Raw genomic sequence first — 19,101 nt, 5'->3', positions numbered from 1 at the left:
GCTGTACCAGAGGCTCCAGGAACACCCAACTGCACTCATGTGACAGGAAATAGCATTACTTTGTGCTGGACAAGACCAAGACTAGATGGTGGAAATGAGATCAAGCAATACATCCTTGAGAGGAGAGAGAAGAAGAGCTTACAGTGGGTAAAGGTTTCTGCAAAGAGACCAATCACAGAGCTAAGACACAGAGTCACAAACTTGACCGAAGGCAATGAATACGAATTCCGTGTTATGGCTGAAAATGGGGCTGGTGTTGGACCTCCAAGTGGCACTTCAAGATTATTTAAGTGCAGAGAGCCCACAAGTGCACCTAGTGCACCGACCGTTGTGAAAGTAATTGACTCTACAAAGACATCTGTTACTCTTGAATGGACCAAGCCTGTCTTTGATGGTGGTTTGGAGATCATCGGTTACATTATTGAGATGTGCAAGGCAAGCCTTGAAGAATGGCACAGGGTTAACAACCAGACTTGTATTCATACCACGTATACAGTTACAGATTTGGAACCAGGTGAAGAATACAAATTCCGAGTGTGTGCTATCAATGGTGCTGGAAAGGGAGAGCCATCAGAGATTCCAAATGCAGTGCAGGCAGTTGACAGACTTACATCACCAGAGATCGACATTGATGCAGACTTTAAGCAGACACACGTTGTGAGGAGTGGAGGAACAGTTACTCTCCATATTCCTTTCCGTGGAAAACCCGCTCCTTTGGCCACATGGACCAAGGCAGATGGAGATCTTGGTGTGATGTTAGATATCAATACCACAGAGACTTTCAGCACCTTGACAATTGAAAACTGCACAAGATACGATGCTGGTAAATACACACTTTCGCTTGAAAACAACAGTGGTCGTAAATCCATTACTTTAACCGTGAAAGTGTTGGACACACCTGGGCCACCAGGTCCTCTCTCATTCAAGGATGTGACAAGAGGAGCTTTGACTCTGATGTGGGATGCACCAGCCAATGATGGAGGTACCCGTGTTCATCATTACATTGTTGAAAAACGTGAGGCAAGCCGCCTGAGTTGGCTAGAAGTCAGTCCCAGGTGCACACGTCAAATTATCAGAGTGACCAATCTTGATATTGGGGTGGCATACTGTTTTAGAGTAATCGCCGAAAATCAGTACGGTAAAGGTGAGCCTTACGAAATGTCAGAGCCTATCATCGCCACTGAGGAGCCTGCACCGCCCAAGAGACTGGATGTAATTGATACCACATCCACAACGGCAACCCTAGTATGGTTGAAGCCTGAGCATGATGGTGGAAGCCGCATCACTGGATACATTGTAGAGACCAGAAAGAAAGGTTCTGATCAGTGGGTTTTTGGTGGACAAACTAAGTCTTTGAAGATGGTCCTGGAGGGCTTGGTTGAAAATACAGAGTATGAATTCCGTGTCAAAGCCCAAAATGACACTGGAATCAGTTATCCAAGAGATTCTCTCACCTCTGTTATAATCAAAGAACCTCGCATTGAGCCGACTGCAGACCTTAGTGGCATCAGCAAACAGCTGATTACCTGCAAGACCGGCAGTACAATTACCATTGATATCCCTATCAGTGGCAGACCAACTCCAAAGGTAACCTGGAAGCTTGAAGAGATAAAACTAAAGGAAACGGACAGAGTTTCCATCAAGACCTCCAACATTAAGACCACCCTGTTGGTTAAGGATGCCAAGAGAGGTGACAGTGGAAAATACTACCTCACTCTGGAGAATGCTGCAGGAGCAAAGACTTTCACCATTACTGTAATTGTGGTTGGCCGGCCTAGCCCACCAACCGGACCAGTTGAAATTTCAGGAATTACATCTGAATCCTGTGTCCTAACATGGGCGGACCCTGCAGATGATGGTGGATCGGACATTACCAACTATATTGTTGAGAAACGTGAATCAGGTCAAACTTCCTGGCAAGTTGTGAACTCCAGTGTGAAACGACCAACTATTAAAGTCACCCATTTGACAAAATACATGGAGTATACATTCCGTGTATGTGCAGAGAACAAGTACGGTGTGAGCAAACCAATCGAGTCACAAGCCGTTGTTGCAGAGCATCCATTCAGTGAGTTATAGCACTTAATATTCATTTCTTATTGCATTTATTTCTTGAATATCCAATAAATGTGTAACAATTCTTTACTTTTTACAGCACCACCAAGCCCACCAACACGCCCAGATGTGGTGTCAGTGTCTGCCAATGTCATTTCAATTAAATGGGATGTTCCATATCATGACGGTGGAAGCCAGGTTACTGGGTACTGGATTGAGAAAAAGGAACGCAACACCATTTTATGGACACGAGAAAATAAGATTCCATGTCTCGAGTGTTTTTATAAAGTCTCAAATCCTATTGAAGGACTGGAATATCAGTTCAGAGTTTATGCTATGAACATTGCTGGTCTGAGCAAAGCCAGTGAAGCTTCAAGACCTGTGCTGGCTTTGAATCCAGTTGGTATGTTATTTAATCTTTTTTAAAAAATTTTTGTATTTCAACCACTGTGTGAATAATGAATTTGAATTTAACAGCGTTACTCTTTTTCTTTTAGACCCACCTGGCAAACCGGAGGTATATGACATCTCTAGGTCCTCGGTTTCTATCAAATGGTCTATACCATTTAATGATGGTGGCAGCAAAATTGTGGGATATATAGTTGAACGCAAAGAATGCATTGATGCTGACGAAGCTCGCTGGTTGAAGTGCAACTACACTACCATTACAGACAATTTCTTCACTGTGACATCCCTTGAAGAAGGAACAGTGTATGAATTCCGGGTCATTGCCAGAAATGGCGCAGGAGTGCACAGTATGCCTTCAGAAACAACAGGACCCATCACGTGCAAAGATGAATACAGTAAGATATCCTGACATATATAGTTTTTAAAGATGATCCAAATAGTTAAAGGTGAAAGAATAATACTCATTGCACTAATGTTTACTTTTACTTTTAGCACCACCAAGGGCAGAGTTAGACAGCAAACTTGTTGGTGAGACTGTAACCATCAGGGCTGGAGCAGACCTTGTACTTGATGCTGCAGTCGGCGGTAAACCTGAACCCAAGGTATTTTGGTCCAAGGGTGACAAGGAGTTGGAGCTTGGTGAAAAGTACTCATTGACATACACAAGCACTAGAGCTATGGCAATCATCAAGTCATGTGACAGGAATGATACTGGAAGGTATATATTGACTGTTAAGAATGCCAGTGGAATTAAGACCGCAGCTGTCATCGTTAAAGTTCTTGGTAAGTGTATGTTTGAATGATGAAAATGTTGCCATCTTAAACTACTGTACGTTCAGAATATCATGAGCTGCTTCTCTTTCATCATAGATACACCTGGTCCCCCAGAAGGCAAACTCACGATCAGCAGGGTCACAGAGGAAAAATGTACAGTTTCCTGGAAGATACCTCTTGAGGATGGAGGAGACTCTGTCAGTCACTATATTGTTGACAGACGTGAGACCAGTAGACTTAACTGGGTTGTCATGGAAACTGAATGCAAGACCCTATCTTGCGTCAGCACAAAACTAATCAAGAACAACGAATATATCTTCCGTGTCCGAGGTGTCAACAAATATGGACCTGGTGTACCATTGGAGTCTGAACCTGTTATTGCAAGAAATGCATACAGTAAGTACTATGCATAGCTTTCAGCGAGGCACAGATTAGCCTCAAGAGCACACATTATTCATTCATGCCTGCTTCTTCTTGCATTACAGCTGTCCCAACACCTCCTGGAGCACCAGATATCACAGCTGTTGGAAAGCAACATGTTATCATTGAGTGGCTGAAACCAGAGAGTGATGGTGGAAGTGAAATCAAAAACTTCCTTGTGGACAAACGTGAGAAGAGCAGCGTGAGATGGACCAGAGTAAACAAGACATTTACCATCTATGACACAAGACTGAAGATAACCAGCCTACTAGAGGGCAGCGAATACCAGTTCCGTGTTACAGCTGTCAATGCTGCTGGCACAAGCTTACCAAGCGAGGCCTCTGAATATGCCCTATGCAGAGACCCGACATGTAAGTAGCTATACAGTGTTCCTAATCACCTCCCTGAACTCTGATTATTTACTAATAACATTCTTACTGTGTTTTTTTACTTGACAGATACCCCAGCACCTCCATCGACTCCTCGTATAACAGATACTACAAAACACAGCATCACTATGACATGGACCAGGCCTATGTACGATGGTGGTTCAGATGTCACTGGCTATGTTATTGAGATTCTAGAGGAGGGAACAGAACAGTGGTACAGAGCCACCCAGAAGATCCTGACCACTAACAAGTTCACTGCAACTGGCTTGACAAGCAACAAAAAGTATAGCTTTAGAGTCACAGCAGTTAATGCCCTGGGAACTGGAGAGTTCAGTGAAGGCAGTGTGGAGACTGCACCTTCAGAAAGAGTTGGTAGGTTTGGCACAAGGTCTGCCATGTTTTGTTTTACTGATCAAATGAGTTTCACCAGGATCTTACTGCCTTTTTTGTAACTGTTCTGACCTTAAGTTCTTGATTTTGCAGCAATATTTTAGTCCTATGTATTTGTACGACATTGCAATAAAACTGTAGAAATGTGTTGTTTTGGCTCATAGGTGGTGCAACAAAAAGCCTTCGCCTTTAAATGGGACAGTGGCTGCCTTAGATTATTCTTATTATCCTTATCCTAATTGAACAGAGGTCACACATTTACAAGTGCATTGTCTATGCCATAACTGTTTCCCTCTGCTTTATAGAAAAATGTTCAGGAATTGCTATACATTTATGACATTTAGCAGAAGCTTTTATCCAAAGCAACCTACAATTGCTTTTAATACAATCCAAGCAATTGAGGGCTAAGGGTCTTACTCAAGGGACCAACAATGGCAACCTGGCTGCAGTAGGGTTTAAACCAGCAAGTTTTTGATTACTAGTCCTGTTCCCTAATTGCTGAACTACCACTGCATTGTATGATGTCATATTTAATGGCAAATGCATTTCTACATGAATAACATGTAGTTATCCATTGAACAAAATTGCAAACCCTAAAAATATAATGATTATAGGTTGAAATATTTTAGAGCAGTCCTAGAGGCCGTATTTAAGACAGACCAAATTTAGTAAATGACTTGCTGATTTACTAAAATGTAAATCTCTCTTTTCAGAAATCCCTGATATTGAATTACCTGAAGAACTGAAGAAGACTGTTTGCCTGAGGGCCGGTAACACTTTACGTCTGAACGTGACCATACTTGGAAGACCTCTACCAGTGGTTACCTGGAGAAAGCCTGGCATCGACCTTCAGTCTCGGGGATACATCGACACATCAGAGAACAATACAACCTTGATTGTTGAGAAGGTTCATCGTTATGATGCTGGAAAATACACAATTGAGGCTGAAAATCCATCTGGCAAGAAGGCAGTTACCATTTTTGTCAAGATTTACGGTATGAATATATGTATACTTGTACTACAAGTTCATTATGTAAATAATTCTACATTATTTATACAGGCTTTTACACTTACACTGTTTCACCATTGCAGATACACCTGGACCCTGTGGTGCAGTAAAGGTCAAGGATTACACTAAAGAATCTGTTGTCATTACATGGGATGTCCCAACTATTGATGGAGGGGCTCCTATTAACAATTACATTATTGAAAAACGTGAAGCATCAATGAAATCTTACCAAACTGTGACCACAGAATGCAAGAAGACATTGTACAGAATTACTGGGCTAGAAGAAGGAATACATTACTTCTTCAGAGTATTGCCCGAAAACATATATGGTATTGGAGAACCTTGTGAAATCCCTGAATCAGTGCTGGTATGTGAAATCCCATCTGTTCCTCAAGACTTGCAACTCATAGACATTACAAAATCCAGTGTTACTCTGGAATGGGAGAAACCATTTTTTGATGGCGGCAGCAAACTTACTGGCTACATCGTTGAAGCCTGCAAGGCAGGAACTGACAGATGGATGAATGTTGCCAATGTGAGGGCGGCAGTGACAAAGCACACTGTAGTTTCTCTGAACGAGAATGAGCAGTATCTGTTCAGAGTCAGAGCTGAGAACTGCAGAGGTTTCAGTGAGCCCAGAGACCTGATGACACCTATCACTATTCAAGAACAGAGAGGTATGCTACTGTTTATTGATATTCAGATATACTAATAGCTGCATATTGTGAATGTCACTCAAATGCTTTATACAACTTTTTCACTAATGTTAAAATCTTTTTACAGCCATGCCAAAGATTGATCTGGCTGGCATTCCTCAGAAGATTGTAAATATACATGCTGGCAAGCCAATCGTTCTCAGCATTCCCATCAGTGGAAAACCAGCACCAACTTGCTCATGGTTCTTTGGTGGAGTTCAGATGAAAGACAAGCTTGACCGTATCAAGATTGAGACAACTGTGAAATACACTAAACTGACAGTCCGTGAAACTACCATTGATGATACCGGAGACTACACTCTTGAAGTGAAGAATGTTGTCGGAATAGCCACAGAAATAATTAAAATCATTATTCTTGGTAAGATTTTGGTTTGTTCCTACTGGCTTTTTTCTCTCCAGAGAAATGTTTCAAATATACAAATGTTTGCTATTTAAAATGACCAAATGCATTTTTTTCTCCAGATAAACCTGGCATACCAGTTGGACCCATGAAAGTTGATGAAGTTGATGCTACATCTGTCACATGTAGCTGGGAGCCACCAAAGAAGGATGGCGGTGCCAATGTCAGTGGTTATGTAGTTGAGCAGCGTGATGCTCATCGCCCAGGATGGATGACTATTTCCGAATCTGTCACAAGACCCACATTTAAATTCATGAGACTGACTGAGGGAACAGAATACGTGTTCCGTGTGGCTGCATCTAATCGATTTGGCATTGGTTTATTCCTTCAGTCTGAAGTTGTTGAGTGCAAGAGTGTCAAGAGTACGTATTTAGTATAAAACGTATACCATAGATTTCTATATATTGTATTTTATGTATATATATTTTAAACGTAATTAAAAAAATGAGAGTTAATGTTCTGTTCTGTTTCAGCTACTCCTGGTGCACCAAGCACACCTGAAATACTTGATGTGTCTCATGAGGGTATGACACTTACCTGGAAGCCACCAGCGGATGATGGCAGCTCTTCAATCGCTGGCTACATCATTGAGCGTAAAGAAGCTAGATCTGACAGATGGATCCGTATTAATAAGAACCCAGTAACGATGACAAGATATAGATCCACTGGGCTTATTGAAGGTCTGGAATATGAATACAGAGTGACAGCAATCAACTCCAGAGGCAGTGGCAAACCTAGTTTGAGCTCCAAACCAGAAATTGCTATGGATCCTATCGGTATGTCCAAGGGATTAAGTATATTGCAGCGGAACACACAGTTGAAAATCTATAATAAAAAATTTTAAATATTCACATTCAGCATTTTGTATTTCCTCTAAAACAGAACCTCCAGGCATACCACTGAACCCAAGAGTCACAGATACCACCAGGACATCTGTATCACTGGCATGGTCTCCTCCTCCAGACGAAGGAGGTGCCGTCATTATTGGTTACCTGGTTGAGATGCAGAAGGTTGACCAGGTTGAATGGACTAAATGCAATACAACACCAACAAAGATTTGTGAATACACATTGACACATATGCCCCAAGGTGCTGAGTACAGGTTCCGTGTAATGGCATGCAATGCTGGTGGACCTGGAGAACCAGCTGAGATTCCTGGAGTGGTCAAGGTTGCAGAAATGCTTGGTAAGAATGAATTTAAAAGGATTTAAGATGAGCTGATTTGAAATGAGATTGTATTTTGTGTATGGCTGCTCTAACACAATGCATTTCCATTCCAGAATATCCTGATTACGAGCTGGATATGCAGTACCAGGAAGGCTATGTTGTCAGACAAGGTGGAGTTGTCAGACTATCTGTGCCAATTAAGGGAAAACCATATCCAACCTGTAAGTGGACAAAGGAAGGCCGTGATATTTCTCACAGAGCTATGATTGTCACCAGTGAAGAACGCACAGAGCTGGTGATCAAGGAAGCCCATAGAGATGACACTGGCACCTATGACCTTGTATTGGAAAACAAATGTGGAAAGAAAGCTGTCTACATCAAGGTCAAAGTTATTGGACGCCCAGATCCACCAGAGGGCCCCCTGGAGTTTGATGATATTCAAGCTCGCTCTGTAAGAGTGAGCTGGAGACCACCTACAGATGATGGAGGCTCAGATGTCCTTGGATACATTGTGGAGAGACGTGAGGTACCAAAGGCAGCCTGGTACACTGTGGATTCTCGTGTGGTTGAGACTTCACTAGTGGTCAAGGGGCTAAAAGAAAATGTTGAGTACCACTTTAGGGTTTCGGCAGAAAACCAGTTTGGAGTCAGCAGGTCGCTGAAATCAGATGAATCTGTTATACCCAAGACCCCACTTTGTAAGTATTTTTTGACGTTTATAGTAAAAATGTAAATACTATTGCTATTTCCTTTTATTGCATAAATCAAGTCTATTTACATTTGAGCCTTTTTTCCTTTTACAAACAGCTCCACCCGAGCCACCAAGCTTCCCTCCAGAAATTATGGATGTCACAAAGACCACTGTTGGTATATCTTGGTCAAGGCCAAAGGATGATGGTGGCTCCCGTGTCACTGGATACTACATTGAAAGAAGGGAGATGTCCACTGAGAAGTGGGTACGACACAATAAGACTCACATCACCACCACAATGTATACGCTCACCGGTCTAATCCCTGATGCAGAGTATCAGTTCCGTGTTATTGCTCAGAATGACATTGGTCTAAGTGAGCCTGGACTTGATTCTGAAGCAGTTGTGTGCAAGGATCCATTTGGTAAGTAATATTTACCTATACCTTCCAATAAATTGTCCATAAATATCATAAATGTGGCAAATGTTCTAAATAACCTTCTTCCTTTTGTAGATAAACCAAGCCAACCAGGTGAGATTGACATCGTCTCAATTACCAAGGATTGCATCACCATTCATTGGCAGCGTCCTGATTTTGATGGTGGCAAAGAAATCCTTGGATATTGGATTGAGTTCAGACAAGCAGGTGAAAGTGCCTGGAAAAAATGCAACAAAGAACGCTCAAGAGACAGGCAGTTCACTATGGGCGGTCTGATCGAAGCAACAGAATATGAATTCCGTGTGTTTGCTGAAAACGAAACTGGAATAAGCAGACCTCGTAGAACTGCCATGGGAATCAAAACCAAATTGAGTGGTATGTTAATAAAATGCGATGTGTCATATGTCAAAATGCATAAATACGCTTATGTGATTTTACAATTACGTGCCTAATTTTTTGCAGTTGGAGAGGCTCCAAGTCTGAAGGCAGAGATGAAAGACACTACCACTAAACTGGGTGAATCTGGAACATTAACTTGCCAGATTATTGGAAGACCTCTTCCAGAAATCAAGTGGTATAGATATGGAAAGGAGCTGATCCAGAGCCGTAAATACAAGATGAGCTCTGATGGCCGAAATCATTCTCTTACTGTATTAACAGACGAACAGGAGGATGAAGGCCTGTATACCTGCAGAGCCATCAATGAGGCTGGTGAGATCGAAACCAGCGGCAAGCTCTTTTTGCAGGCTGCACCGCAATTCCATCCTGGATTCCCACTCAAGGAGAAATACTATGCAGGCTGTGGAACAAGCCTACGTCTTCATGTCGTCTACATTGGACGCCCTATTCCACAGATCATGTGGTTCTATGGCAAGAAACCTCTTAATTCATCCGAGAACGTTAACATTGAAAACACAGAGCATTACACTCACCTGGTTGTCAGAAATGTGCAGCGAAAGACAAATGCTGGCAGGTACAAGGTACAGCTGAGCAACAAATTTGGTACAGTTGATACAGTACTACGTGTTGAAATCCAAGGTAAGTTACAACTTAAAAGTACTCAAAACTAATGAAAATGAAACACCTTTTAATGGAAGTTAAAGGTTTTATATATGTGTTTAACACCGTTGCTCTAATTTCAGATAAGCCTTTGATTCCTGAAGGACCAATTGTTGTTGATGCCCTCTTGAGGAACTCTGTAATCATAAGCTGGAAACCACCAAAGGATGATGGTGGCTCAATAATCACAAACTACATCGTAGAAAAGCATGAGGCAAAGGAGGGCGAGCAATGGCATCTTGTATCATCAGCTGTGTCAGGAACCACATGTCGTGTTCCAAATCTAGTTGAAAGTGCTGGATATTACTTCCGCGTGTCTGCTCAGAATCAATATGGTATTAGTGAGTCCTTAGAGATTCCTGCTATTGTCATCATCAAGAGTCCATATGGTACGTGACATTGATTTTGGGCATTTGTAAAAATATATTCAAGCTATGATATAAGGAAAAAGGCAATGGTGAGAAATTAATATATAACGATATTCTTTTTAAATTTTGCAGAGAAACCTGGAGTCCCGCAGCAACCAGTTGTTTCTTCTGTAACCAAGGATTCCTGTGTTGTGACTTGGAAACCCCCATCCAGTGATGGAGGTGCCAAGATTAAGAATTATTATCTGGAGAAGAGAGAGAAGAAACAGAACAAATGGATCACTGTTACAACTGAAGAAATTCATGAGACATATTTTACTGTTAAAGGCCTGATTGAAGGCTTCGAGTACGAGTTCCGTGTCAAATGTGAGAACATTGGTGGAGAGAGTGACTGGAGTGAGATTTCAGCACCAGTCATTCCCAAGTCAGACACAGCTCCTCGTGCTCCATTCTTCAGGGAGGAACTGAGAGATATGTGTGTCAAATACAAAGCCAACGCAACTTTTGTCACCAAGGTCATTGGACATCCCAAGCCAGTGATCAAATGGTACAAGAGTGGCAAAGAGATTTTACCAGATGGAGAGAAAATCAAAATCCAAGAGTTCAAAGGAGGCTACTACCAGCTTGTTATCAGTAATGCTGATGAGAATGATGCAGCTGTTTACCAAATCAGAGCCACAAACCAGCAAGGCTCAATCTCAACAACTGTAACACTTGATGTTGAAGGTATGTCTGCTCAGCATTTCCTAGCATCCATATTCAAATAAAACAAATAATTGTGTGTTTATTGTAACATTAAAATGTGATATTTTTTTTTAAACATGAATTTTGCTAACAGTTTGGTCTTTTTTTCTCACTTTATTTAGTTCCTGCCAAGGTTCACTTGCCCTTACATCTCCAAGGAATGGGAGCTGTTCATGCTCTTCGTGGTGAAGTTGTTACCATCAAGATTCCAATCAGTGGTAAACCTGATCCTGCAGTCACATGGCAGAAAGGACAAGAGATAATAAATAACACAGCATACCATCAAGTGATTGTGACAAGATCCTTCACATCCCTTGTGTTCCAAAAGGGAGTGCAAAAGAAGGATTCTGGTTACTATATTGTTTGTGCCAAGAACCGATTCGGTGTTGACAAACAGACAGTTGAACTTGATGTTGCCGATGTACCTGACGCACCTAAGGATGTTAAAGTTAGTGATATCGGCAGAGATAGTATCACACTCACATGGACTCCTCCAAATGATGGTGGAAGTGAGATCACCAGCTACATTGTAGAAAAATGCCCAGTGTCTGGTGATAGGTGGATTCGTGTTGCTCAGACGTCTGAACCACAATGTACTGTGATGAGTCTGTTTGGAAAAACCAAATACCAGTTCCGTGTAATTGCAGAAAACAAATTTGGTCTCAGTGACCCATCTGGACCAACTGAACCGATATCAACAAGGGAAGACAAGTTAGCCGTTAGAAACTATGACGAAGAGGTGGATGAAGAAAGAGAGGTTACAAAAGAAGAAGCACCTCATTCGAAGGTAAAGAATGTATCTTCTCTTTACAAAATCTCAGAAGAGCTAGCACGTTGTGGACACTTCGGAGTTGTGCATCGCTGTGTTGAAATTAGCTCCAAGAAGACTTTCATGGCCAAACTCATCAAAGTGAAAGGTGCTGACAGAGAGTTAGTGGCAAGAGAAATTGAAACACTCAATATTGCAAGACACAAGAACTTGTTGTGTCTTCACGAGTCCTTTGATAGCTTGGAAGAATATGTTCTGATCTATGAATTCATATCTGGCATGGACATCTTCGAACGTCTGGGAACAAACTTTGACCTTACCGAACAAGAAATTGTAAGGTACATGAGACAAGTGTGTCAGGCCCTGAAGTTCTTGCATAGCCACAACTATGGTCATTTTGACATAAGACCGGATAACATTGTCTATGCTTCAAGAAAGAGCAGCACAATCAAGATCATTGAAATGGGACAGGCCAGATTGTTGACACCTGGAGAGAATATCAGAATCAGTTTTACTGCTCCCGAGTACTGTGCACCCGAGATCCACATCAGTGATTTTGTTTCCACTGCTACTGACATGTGGTCAGTTGGAGTTCTTGCATATGTGCTACTGAGCGGCCTTAATCCTTTTGCCGCTGAATCAACTCAAAAAATGATTGAGCACATTTCAAAAGCAGAATACATTTTTGATAGCGAGGCTTTCAAAAACATCAGTCTTGAGGCCATGGACTTTATCGACAGGCTTCTGACTAAAGAACGCAAACACAGAATGACTGCATCTGAGGCTTTGGAACATCCTTGGCTTAAGATGAAAATAGAACATGTCAGTTCTAAAGTCATCAAGACCCTGAGACATAGACGTTACTACCAGTCACTAGTCAAGAAGGAGGTAACCACCGTCGTTTCAGCAGCTCGTGTTGCCTATGGTGGTGGTTACAGAAACTTGCGAAATGTGTCCATCGGCAGAGTGAAAATTGCACACCCAGAACAAGGCCTTAGAGCGGGTCCTGTTATGCATGGCTTTGCAGAAGAAGGTGGCCATGTAAGATTTGTGTGCTACATTGAAGACTATGACAAAGTCACAGAGGTAACATGGTACTTTGGCTCTCGCAAACTAACAGCAAGCCATAAGTATGAGATCAGTTATGCCAATGGAGTTGCAAGCATCTATGTAAAGGACATTGAAGAATGTGATGATGGACTTTACAGATGCAAAGTTGTTAGTGAAGACAAGGAAGACAGTGCCTACGCAGAACTGTTTGTTGAGAGCGTGAGATCCTACAGGGAATACTTCATTGGACGTTCAATCAAGAAACTCAGGCGTAGAATTGATAAAACAATGATTTTCCAGAGGCCACCTGAGTTCACTCTGCCACTGTACAATTCTACAGCATACATTGGTGAGGATGTACGCTTTGGCGTTACCATAACTGTTCATCCAGAGCCACAAGTGACTTGGCTAAAAGCAGGACACAGAATTAAACCTGATCCCAATAAATACACATTTATTACTGACAAGGGTCTTTACCAGCTGATAATTCACAATGTTGATCTTGAGGATGATGCCGAGTATACTGTTTTAGCCAACAACAAGTTCGGTGAAGACAGCTGCATGGCACGGTTAACAGTTACACATCATCCTGTTTCTGAAGACACGATGAGGCCAATGTTCAGACGCCTTTTGGCTAACATTGACTGTGTTGAGGGAGAAAGCGTCCACTTTGATTTAAGAGTATCAGGAACTTCACCATTAACTCTAAAATGGGAAAAAGATGGCAAGCCTCTTGAATGCAGACCACAAGTTGAAGTTGTTCAACAAAGCGTGGGCCATTATATCCTCCATATCAGGGAAACACTCATTGAGGATTCTGGCACTTACAAAGTCACCGCAACAAACGCAGCTGGTTCAGCAAGTTGCCAGGCCACACTCAAAGTTGATCGCCTCACTTATGTTAGGAGGGAGTTCAAGAGTAAGGAGGAAAAACACGTATATGTACAAAACCAAATAAAGAAGACACTGATGATGGCACAGCAGTACTCAACAGCGGAAGTGACTACACTCAATCCTGTAGCACAAGAGGCACTGAAAGAAGCTGCTGAACTTTATAAACCTGCAGTGAGCACCAAAAATGTGCAGGGCGAGTTTGACATTGCTGACAAGGAAGATAAGGACATAAAGAAAATTAAAGAAGAAAGCAGGAAAATCAGAATGCCTTATGAAATTCCAGAGGCACGTGTACATGATCCATCTGTTCTTGAAGAGGATGTGAGTATTAGGCACTTTGTGCCTTTATCTGACATGAAGTGGTACAGGAAGCTCCGTGACCAATATGAGATTTCTGAACGCATGGAGAGAATTGTGCAGAAGAGACAGAAACGCATCCGTCTTTCCAGATGGGAACAATTCTATGTCGTGCCACTTCCTAGAATCACTGATCAGTACAGACCAAGGTGGCGTATTCCAAAGCTCACACTAGATGATCTGGAAACTGTAAGACCAGCAAGGCGTTCACTATCTCTTGAGTCAGAAATCTCCAGACAGAGAAGACGTTCCCTGGGTGATCTCTCTGATGAAGATGTTCTCCAGCCTGTGGAGGATTATCAGACAAAGAGAAGAATTGAAGAAGAAAGGCGACAGCTTGAGGAGGAACTTGAACTTGGCTTCTCTGCCTCCCCTCCAAGCAGCCCTGTCCGCTTTGAACTGTCTGCACTGCGCCGTTTATCTCCTAGGATTGTTCACAAAGCTGAAGTTAAACAAACAGAGGAGACAAAACATGTAGTGACAGCAGCGAGACCTAGTGGTTCTCCACCCCCTATTTCCCATTTCATGAGGAGGAGGAGATCTCTGTCACCAACGTACATTGAATTGATGCGTCCTGTCTCTGAACTGATAAGACCGTCGCGTATGCTAGTGGAGACTGAAGTTCAGGCAGTTGAGAGAAGGTCACCCACTCCTGAGAGAACACGTCCACGCTCTCCTAGTCCTGTGTCTCCTGAAAGAAGGTCCTCAAGGTCTTCTTCCAGATTTGAAAGATCTGCAAGATTTGACATCATGTCAAGATATGAGGCAAGAAAATCTGCTATAAAATCTGAGCGCAAGTACCAAGTTGTGACACAACAACCTTTCAGCCTTGACCATGCCCCACGCATCACTGTCAGAATGCGCTCACACCGTGTCCCATGTGGTCAGGACACTAAGTTTACACTAAATGTCCAGTCAAGACCAGAAGCTGACATCCAGTGGTTCCACAATGGTCAACTGATCCAAGAGAGCAGCAAATACCACTTTACCAACATGAGTGGTGTCCTGACTATCCAGATTACTGAATGCCACGCAGAAGATAGTGGCACATATCGTGCTGTATGCTCAAACCTGAAGGGTGAAGCATCAGACTATGCAACACTTGATGTATCAGGTGGATCGTTTACTACATATTCCTCAAGACGCAAAGATGAAGAGGTACCAGCACAATTTGTACCTGATGTATTAAAGACTGACTATTACCATTTAACATCAATAAGGGCATCTTCAGCTTCAAGAACACACTTGGAGATTCAAGAAACCAAGACAAAATTTACAGAGCAACATGAAGTTTCTGGTTTTGAAAGATTTGAATCTGAAAGGCTTGCGACATCGCCTATAAGATATACATCTACTGATTACCTGTCATCTGCTTCCTATTCATCCATAGAACGACATTCAACATCTGAATCTAAAATAAAAACTGTTGAATCCACAACTACAGCAGCCGTAACTGCTAAGAAAGTCAAACCAACTCTGTCAGCGAAAATACTTACCAGACCACAGTCTCTAACAGTATCTGTCGGTGAGTCTGCAAGATTTACCTGTGACATTGATGGAGAGCCGGCACCAACTGTAACGTGGATGCATGAGCAACATACTGTTGTCACTTCCCATCGTGTACATGTGACAACAACACAATACAAGTCTACATTTGAAATATCTTCAGTAGAGTATTCTGATGAAGGCAGCTACACTGTGGTAGTGGAAAATTCAGAGGGAAGGCAAGAGGCTAGGTTTACATTAAATATTTACAAACCTGCCCCAGAAAAGGCTGTTGTACCTTCACCTCAGGTTAAACGTCCAGAGCCAGCCGTGAAATCACCTGAGCCTTCAGTTAAATCTCCTGAGCCAGTCGTGAAATCACCTGAGCCTTCAGTCAAATCACCAGAACCTACTGTGAAATCTCCGGCAGTGAAGTCTCCTGAGCCAGCAGTGAAGTCTCCTGAACCAGCAGTGAAGTCTCCTGAGCCAGCAGTGAAGTCTCCAGAGCCTTCTGTAAAATCACCAGAACCAAAGATTAAATCACCTGAAGGTGTCAAATCTCCTGTAAGAGTCAAGTCGCCTGAGCCTGTTCCTGCTGGTCAAAGAGTTACTTCCCCTCTTAAAGTTAAAACGCCAACAGGCATTAAGTCTCCTGAACCAGTTGTGTCTCCTTTAAGGGTTAAGTCTCCACCTCCAGCCAAGTCTCCAGAGCCAATATCCCCACTCCAGAGAGTTAAATCTCCAGCAGGCATAAAATCTCCAGAGCCTGTTACTTCACCTCTAAGGGTTAAATCACCCACAGGCATAAAATCACCTGAGCCAATCACCTCTCCTCAAAGAGTGAAATCCCCACTAACAGCCAAGTCTCCAGAGCCAATAACAGCACCCAAAAGGGTTAAATCTCCACTTACAGTAAAGTCACCGACTCCTTCAAAGGAAGCACCCCCAAAGATCCTCCAGCAGCTCAAAGCTGAGGCCTCTGAAAACAAAGTCAGGATGATCTGTGTTGCTGAGAGCTCTGTAAGAGAGGTTGTTTGGTACAAAGACAGCAAGAAACTGAGTCAAAGTAGTCGCTATCAGATCCAAACATCTGCGGATGGCACATGCTGTCTGTATGTATCTGATGTCTCTGAGAGCGATCAGGGTGAATATTCCTGTGAAATGATTGCAGAGAGTGGAGCAGTTTCAAGAACATCATTCTCCTTCACTGGTCAAGTCTTCCAAGCCATCTATACAAAAATAACAGCTTATATTTCTGCACATATGGCTGTTAAAGGTAAATTTTATTTTATTTGTAAAAATGTAAACGTAGTATTTTAATGAACCAGGCTTAACAACATAGCTCACATGAACTAAAAACCTGTTTGTTCGTCTTTCAGAATCAGTGTCTTCGATGACCCGTGCAGGGGTTGAAATGCATAAGAGGGAAAGTACAGCTGTCAGCAGTAGCAAGTTTGAAAGTTTCTCTTCAAAATCGATGCATATGGAGAGCGCAATGCAAGAGGCATCATTCAGCAGTTCAGCCATGGCTGAAATGAAACGTGAATCAATGTCCATGTCCAGCATGTCCTCCATCACCTCTGAATCAGTGTACGCATTGAGTTCAAGCAGTATGATGTCAAGTCACTCGCTTGCTGAGGGCTCCTCAATCAGAGCCTCATTGCACAGCAGCCAAGGTGTGTGTCTTTCTGTCTATGCTCACAATAGAAGCATTTCAAAAACATTACACATCTATTTTTTTTTTACATTGAAATAACTTATTTAATTGTCTTTATCTTTAAAGCTTCTGCTCCAAGAATTGAAGCCCTCCCTGAAGACATCAGCATTGAACTAGGAAAGGTTTTGACCATAGCCTGTGCTTTCTCTGGAGAGCCTTTGCCTCATATCGAGTGGTCTCGTGGTGGAAGGGTTCTTTCAACTGCAGGAGAAGGTGGAAGGTTTCACATTGAGACAACAGAAGACCTGACAACACTTATCATCACTGGTGTAAAACAGAGTGATGCTGGGGTGTACTTACTCAAACTTTCTAATGAGCATGGATCTGACACGGCAACTGTCACCATTAGCATTCGATCGCTATAAAACTAATGATTCTTTCTACCCCCTTCTCTCATTAAGTTTTGCCTTTTTATTTATTGAATGAACACAAAAAGATATTTACTTGATAAATACCCACATATGTTTCTGTAAATATGAAATATTTTTATACCAAACTTGACATTAATTTATGCCAAACTAGACTAAAGTCTAAAGTTGTTATAAAATGTGCCATATTGGATAATTATGACTAGGATTTTTGATCCGTTTTTCTGTGACGTGTACATAATGTATATAGCCGAACTGAACGGTTATGAGAAATGTATGAATTTTTATTTATGACGATATTAACTGAAACAAATGGAACTTATTGTTTATCAGGAGAAAGTCTCTCAAGGGACGAATACCCTGTTAAACCTGGAACTAAACTCTGTGCCTCAACTAAATGTTGAAGTCTTAAGATTGCCTCAGCAGGTAGAGAGGCTCCCTGTTGAAGTTTTACTAAATCTGAGAGACAAATTATACACTGTATGTATACATGTGCAGTGATATTACAGTACTCATATGAATGTATAACTTGACCATAAGACCTTGAATGCTGTTTGCATCTTACCCTCATGTAAGCAGGATGACTAGGTCTTGGGTTCAAACCTACTATGTCATACCACCATTTTTAAGACGTGCTCAAAGTGCAAGCGGCCTGCACATGAGCAGATAATGTTATACGTACTCTGTTACTGGCAAGGGACTGCTCGAATACACTTTCAAAGTTAACATCACCTGGCCAATACACAAAGTTTTTCTTGTACTTCCTTGCAGAAGCAGAGCCCCCTCTTGGAGGTTTGCTTTGTTGCATTGTGTGTTTGTGTGATAGCTTTAGAACTCATCTTCACGGTGGTTGGGCAAGCGAGGCGTAAATTGACGACAGCGACAACATCAGCTGTGCGGAGAAACATAGCATTAAAGGAAATGCCCTTCATTATGGTTTGATTTTATGTAGAATTGTAGTATTATGTTTGAATGCAACCTCCTTGAGTATTATAATTAAATCAATAAAGCATGTTTTCAGCAGTACAGCACTGTTTTTTGTGTCTTTGTGTCTCAACAAATTGATGACTGGACTAACACACTTTGCTCCTCTACAATTAGACTGCATGCATTCACATGGTCATTCTTGGCATCCATCAGAAAATGCATCTGAGGTGGGTTGCCGGTGTATGGATGAAGCTTATTTTTTCCCAGGTGACTGACAAACTGGGAAGGTGAGATGACTCGCTGGTAGCACTGTCGCTTCACCGCGAGAAGATGGGTTTGATTTACAGATGAAGAGGTTCGTGAAGAGGGGCAGTTTGCACATCCCCCTTACCAGTGTCAGCGTGGGTTTCTTCCCACAGTCCAAAGACATGCAATTGGAGATACAAAAATTGCCCTTAGATGGCTTGGCAACCTGTCTGGGTTTTTCATAGACAATGAATGAATGAA

The 19,101-nt window shown here is 42.1% G+C and overlaps 1 protein-coding gene across 17 annotated transcripts in view; it reads left to right on the top strand.

Moving 5' to 3' along the window:
* Positions 1-18,693, top strand: part of ttn.2 (titin, tandem duplicate 2) — a 191,712-nt gene extending 173,019 nt beyond the window's left edge. For all 17 annotated transcript variants that reach the window (XM_063006067.1, XM_063006078.1, XM_063006077.1 and 14 more), the window contains 22 exons: positions 2-2,068; positions 2,156-2,458; positions 2,553-2,858; positions 2,956-3,246; positions 3,334-3,633; positions 3,723-4,028; positions 4,116-4,418; positions 5,150-5,431; positions 5,529-6,122; positions 6,229-6,519; positions 6,624-6,923; positions 7,035-7,337; positions 7,444-7,746; positions 7,842-8,426; positions 8,536-8,841; positions 8,932-9,231; positions 9,319-9,894; positions 9,999-10,304; positions 10,416-11,009; positions 11,150-16,858; positions 16,962-17,258; positions 17,366-18,693. In XM_063006067.1, the coding sequence (XP_062862137.1) occupies positions 2-2,068; positions 2,156-2,458; positions 2,553-2,858; positions 2,956-3,246; positions 3,334-3,633; positions 3,723-4,028; positions 4,116-4,418; positions 5,150-5,431; positions 5,529-6,122; positions 6,229-6,519; positions 6,624-6,923; positions 7,035-7,337; positions 7,444-7,746; positions 7,842-8,426; positions 8,536-8,841; positions 8,932-9,231; positions 9,319-9,894; positions 9,999-10,304; positions 10,416-11,009; positions 11,150-16,858; positions 16,962-17,258; positions 17,366-17,664 (14,921 nt within the window). In that variant the 3' untranslated portion in view covers positions 17,665-18,693. The remainder of the gene's footprint in view (position 1; positions 2,069-2,155; positions 2,459-2,552; positions 2,859-2,955; positions 3,247-3,333; positions 3,634-3,722; positions 4,029-4,115; positions 4,419-5,149; positions 5,432-5,528; positions 6,123-6,228; positions 6,520-6,623; positions 6,924-7,034; positions 7,338-7,443; positions 7,747-7,841; positions 8,427-8,535; positions 8,842-8,931; positions 9,232-9,318; positions 9,895-9,998; positions 10,305-10,415; positions 11,010-11,149; positions 16,859-16,961; positions 17,259-17,365) is intronic.
* The last annotated feature ends 408 nt before the right edge of the window (positions 18,694-19,101 follow it).

This window comes from Trichomycterus rosablanca, chromosome 12, assembly GCF_030014385.1.
Source record: "Trichomycterus rosablanca isolate fTriRos1 chromosome 12, fTriRos1.hap1, whole genome shotgun sequence".
NCBI classification, from domain to species: domain Eukaryota; kingdom Metazoa; phylum Chordata; class Actinopteri; order Siluriformes; family Trichomycteridae; genus Trichomycterus; species Trichomycterus rosablanca.
This window is presented reverse-complemented; position numbering and strand designations above follow the sequence as displayed.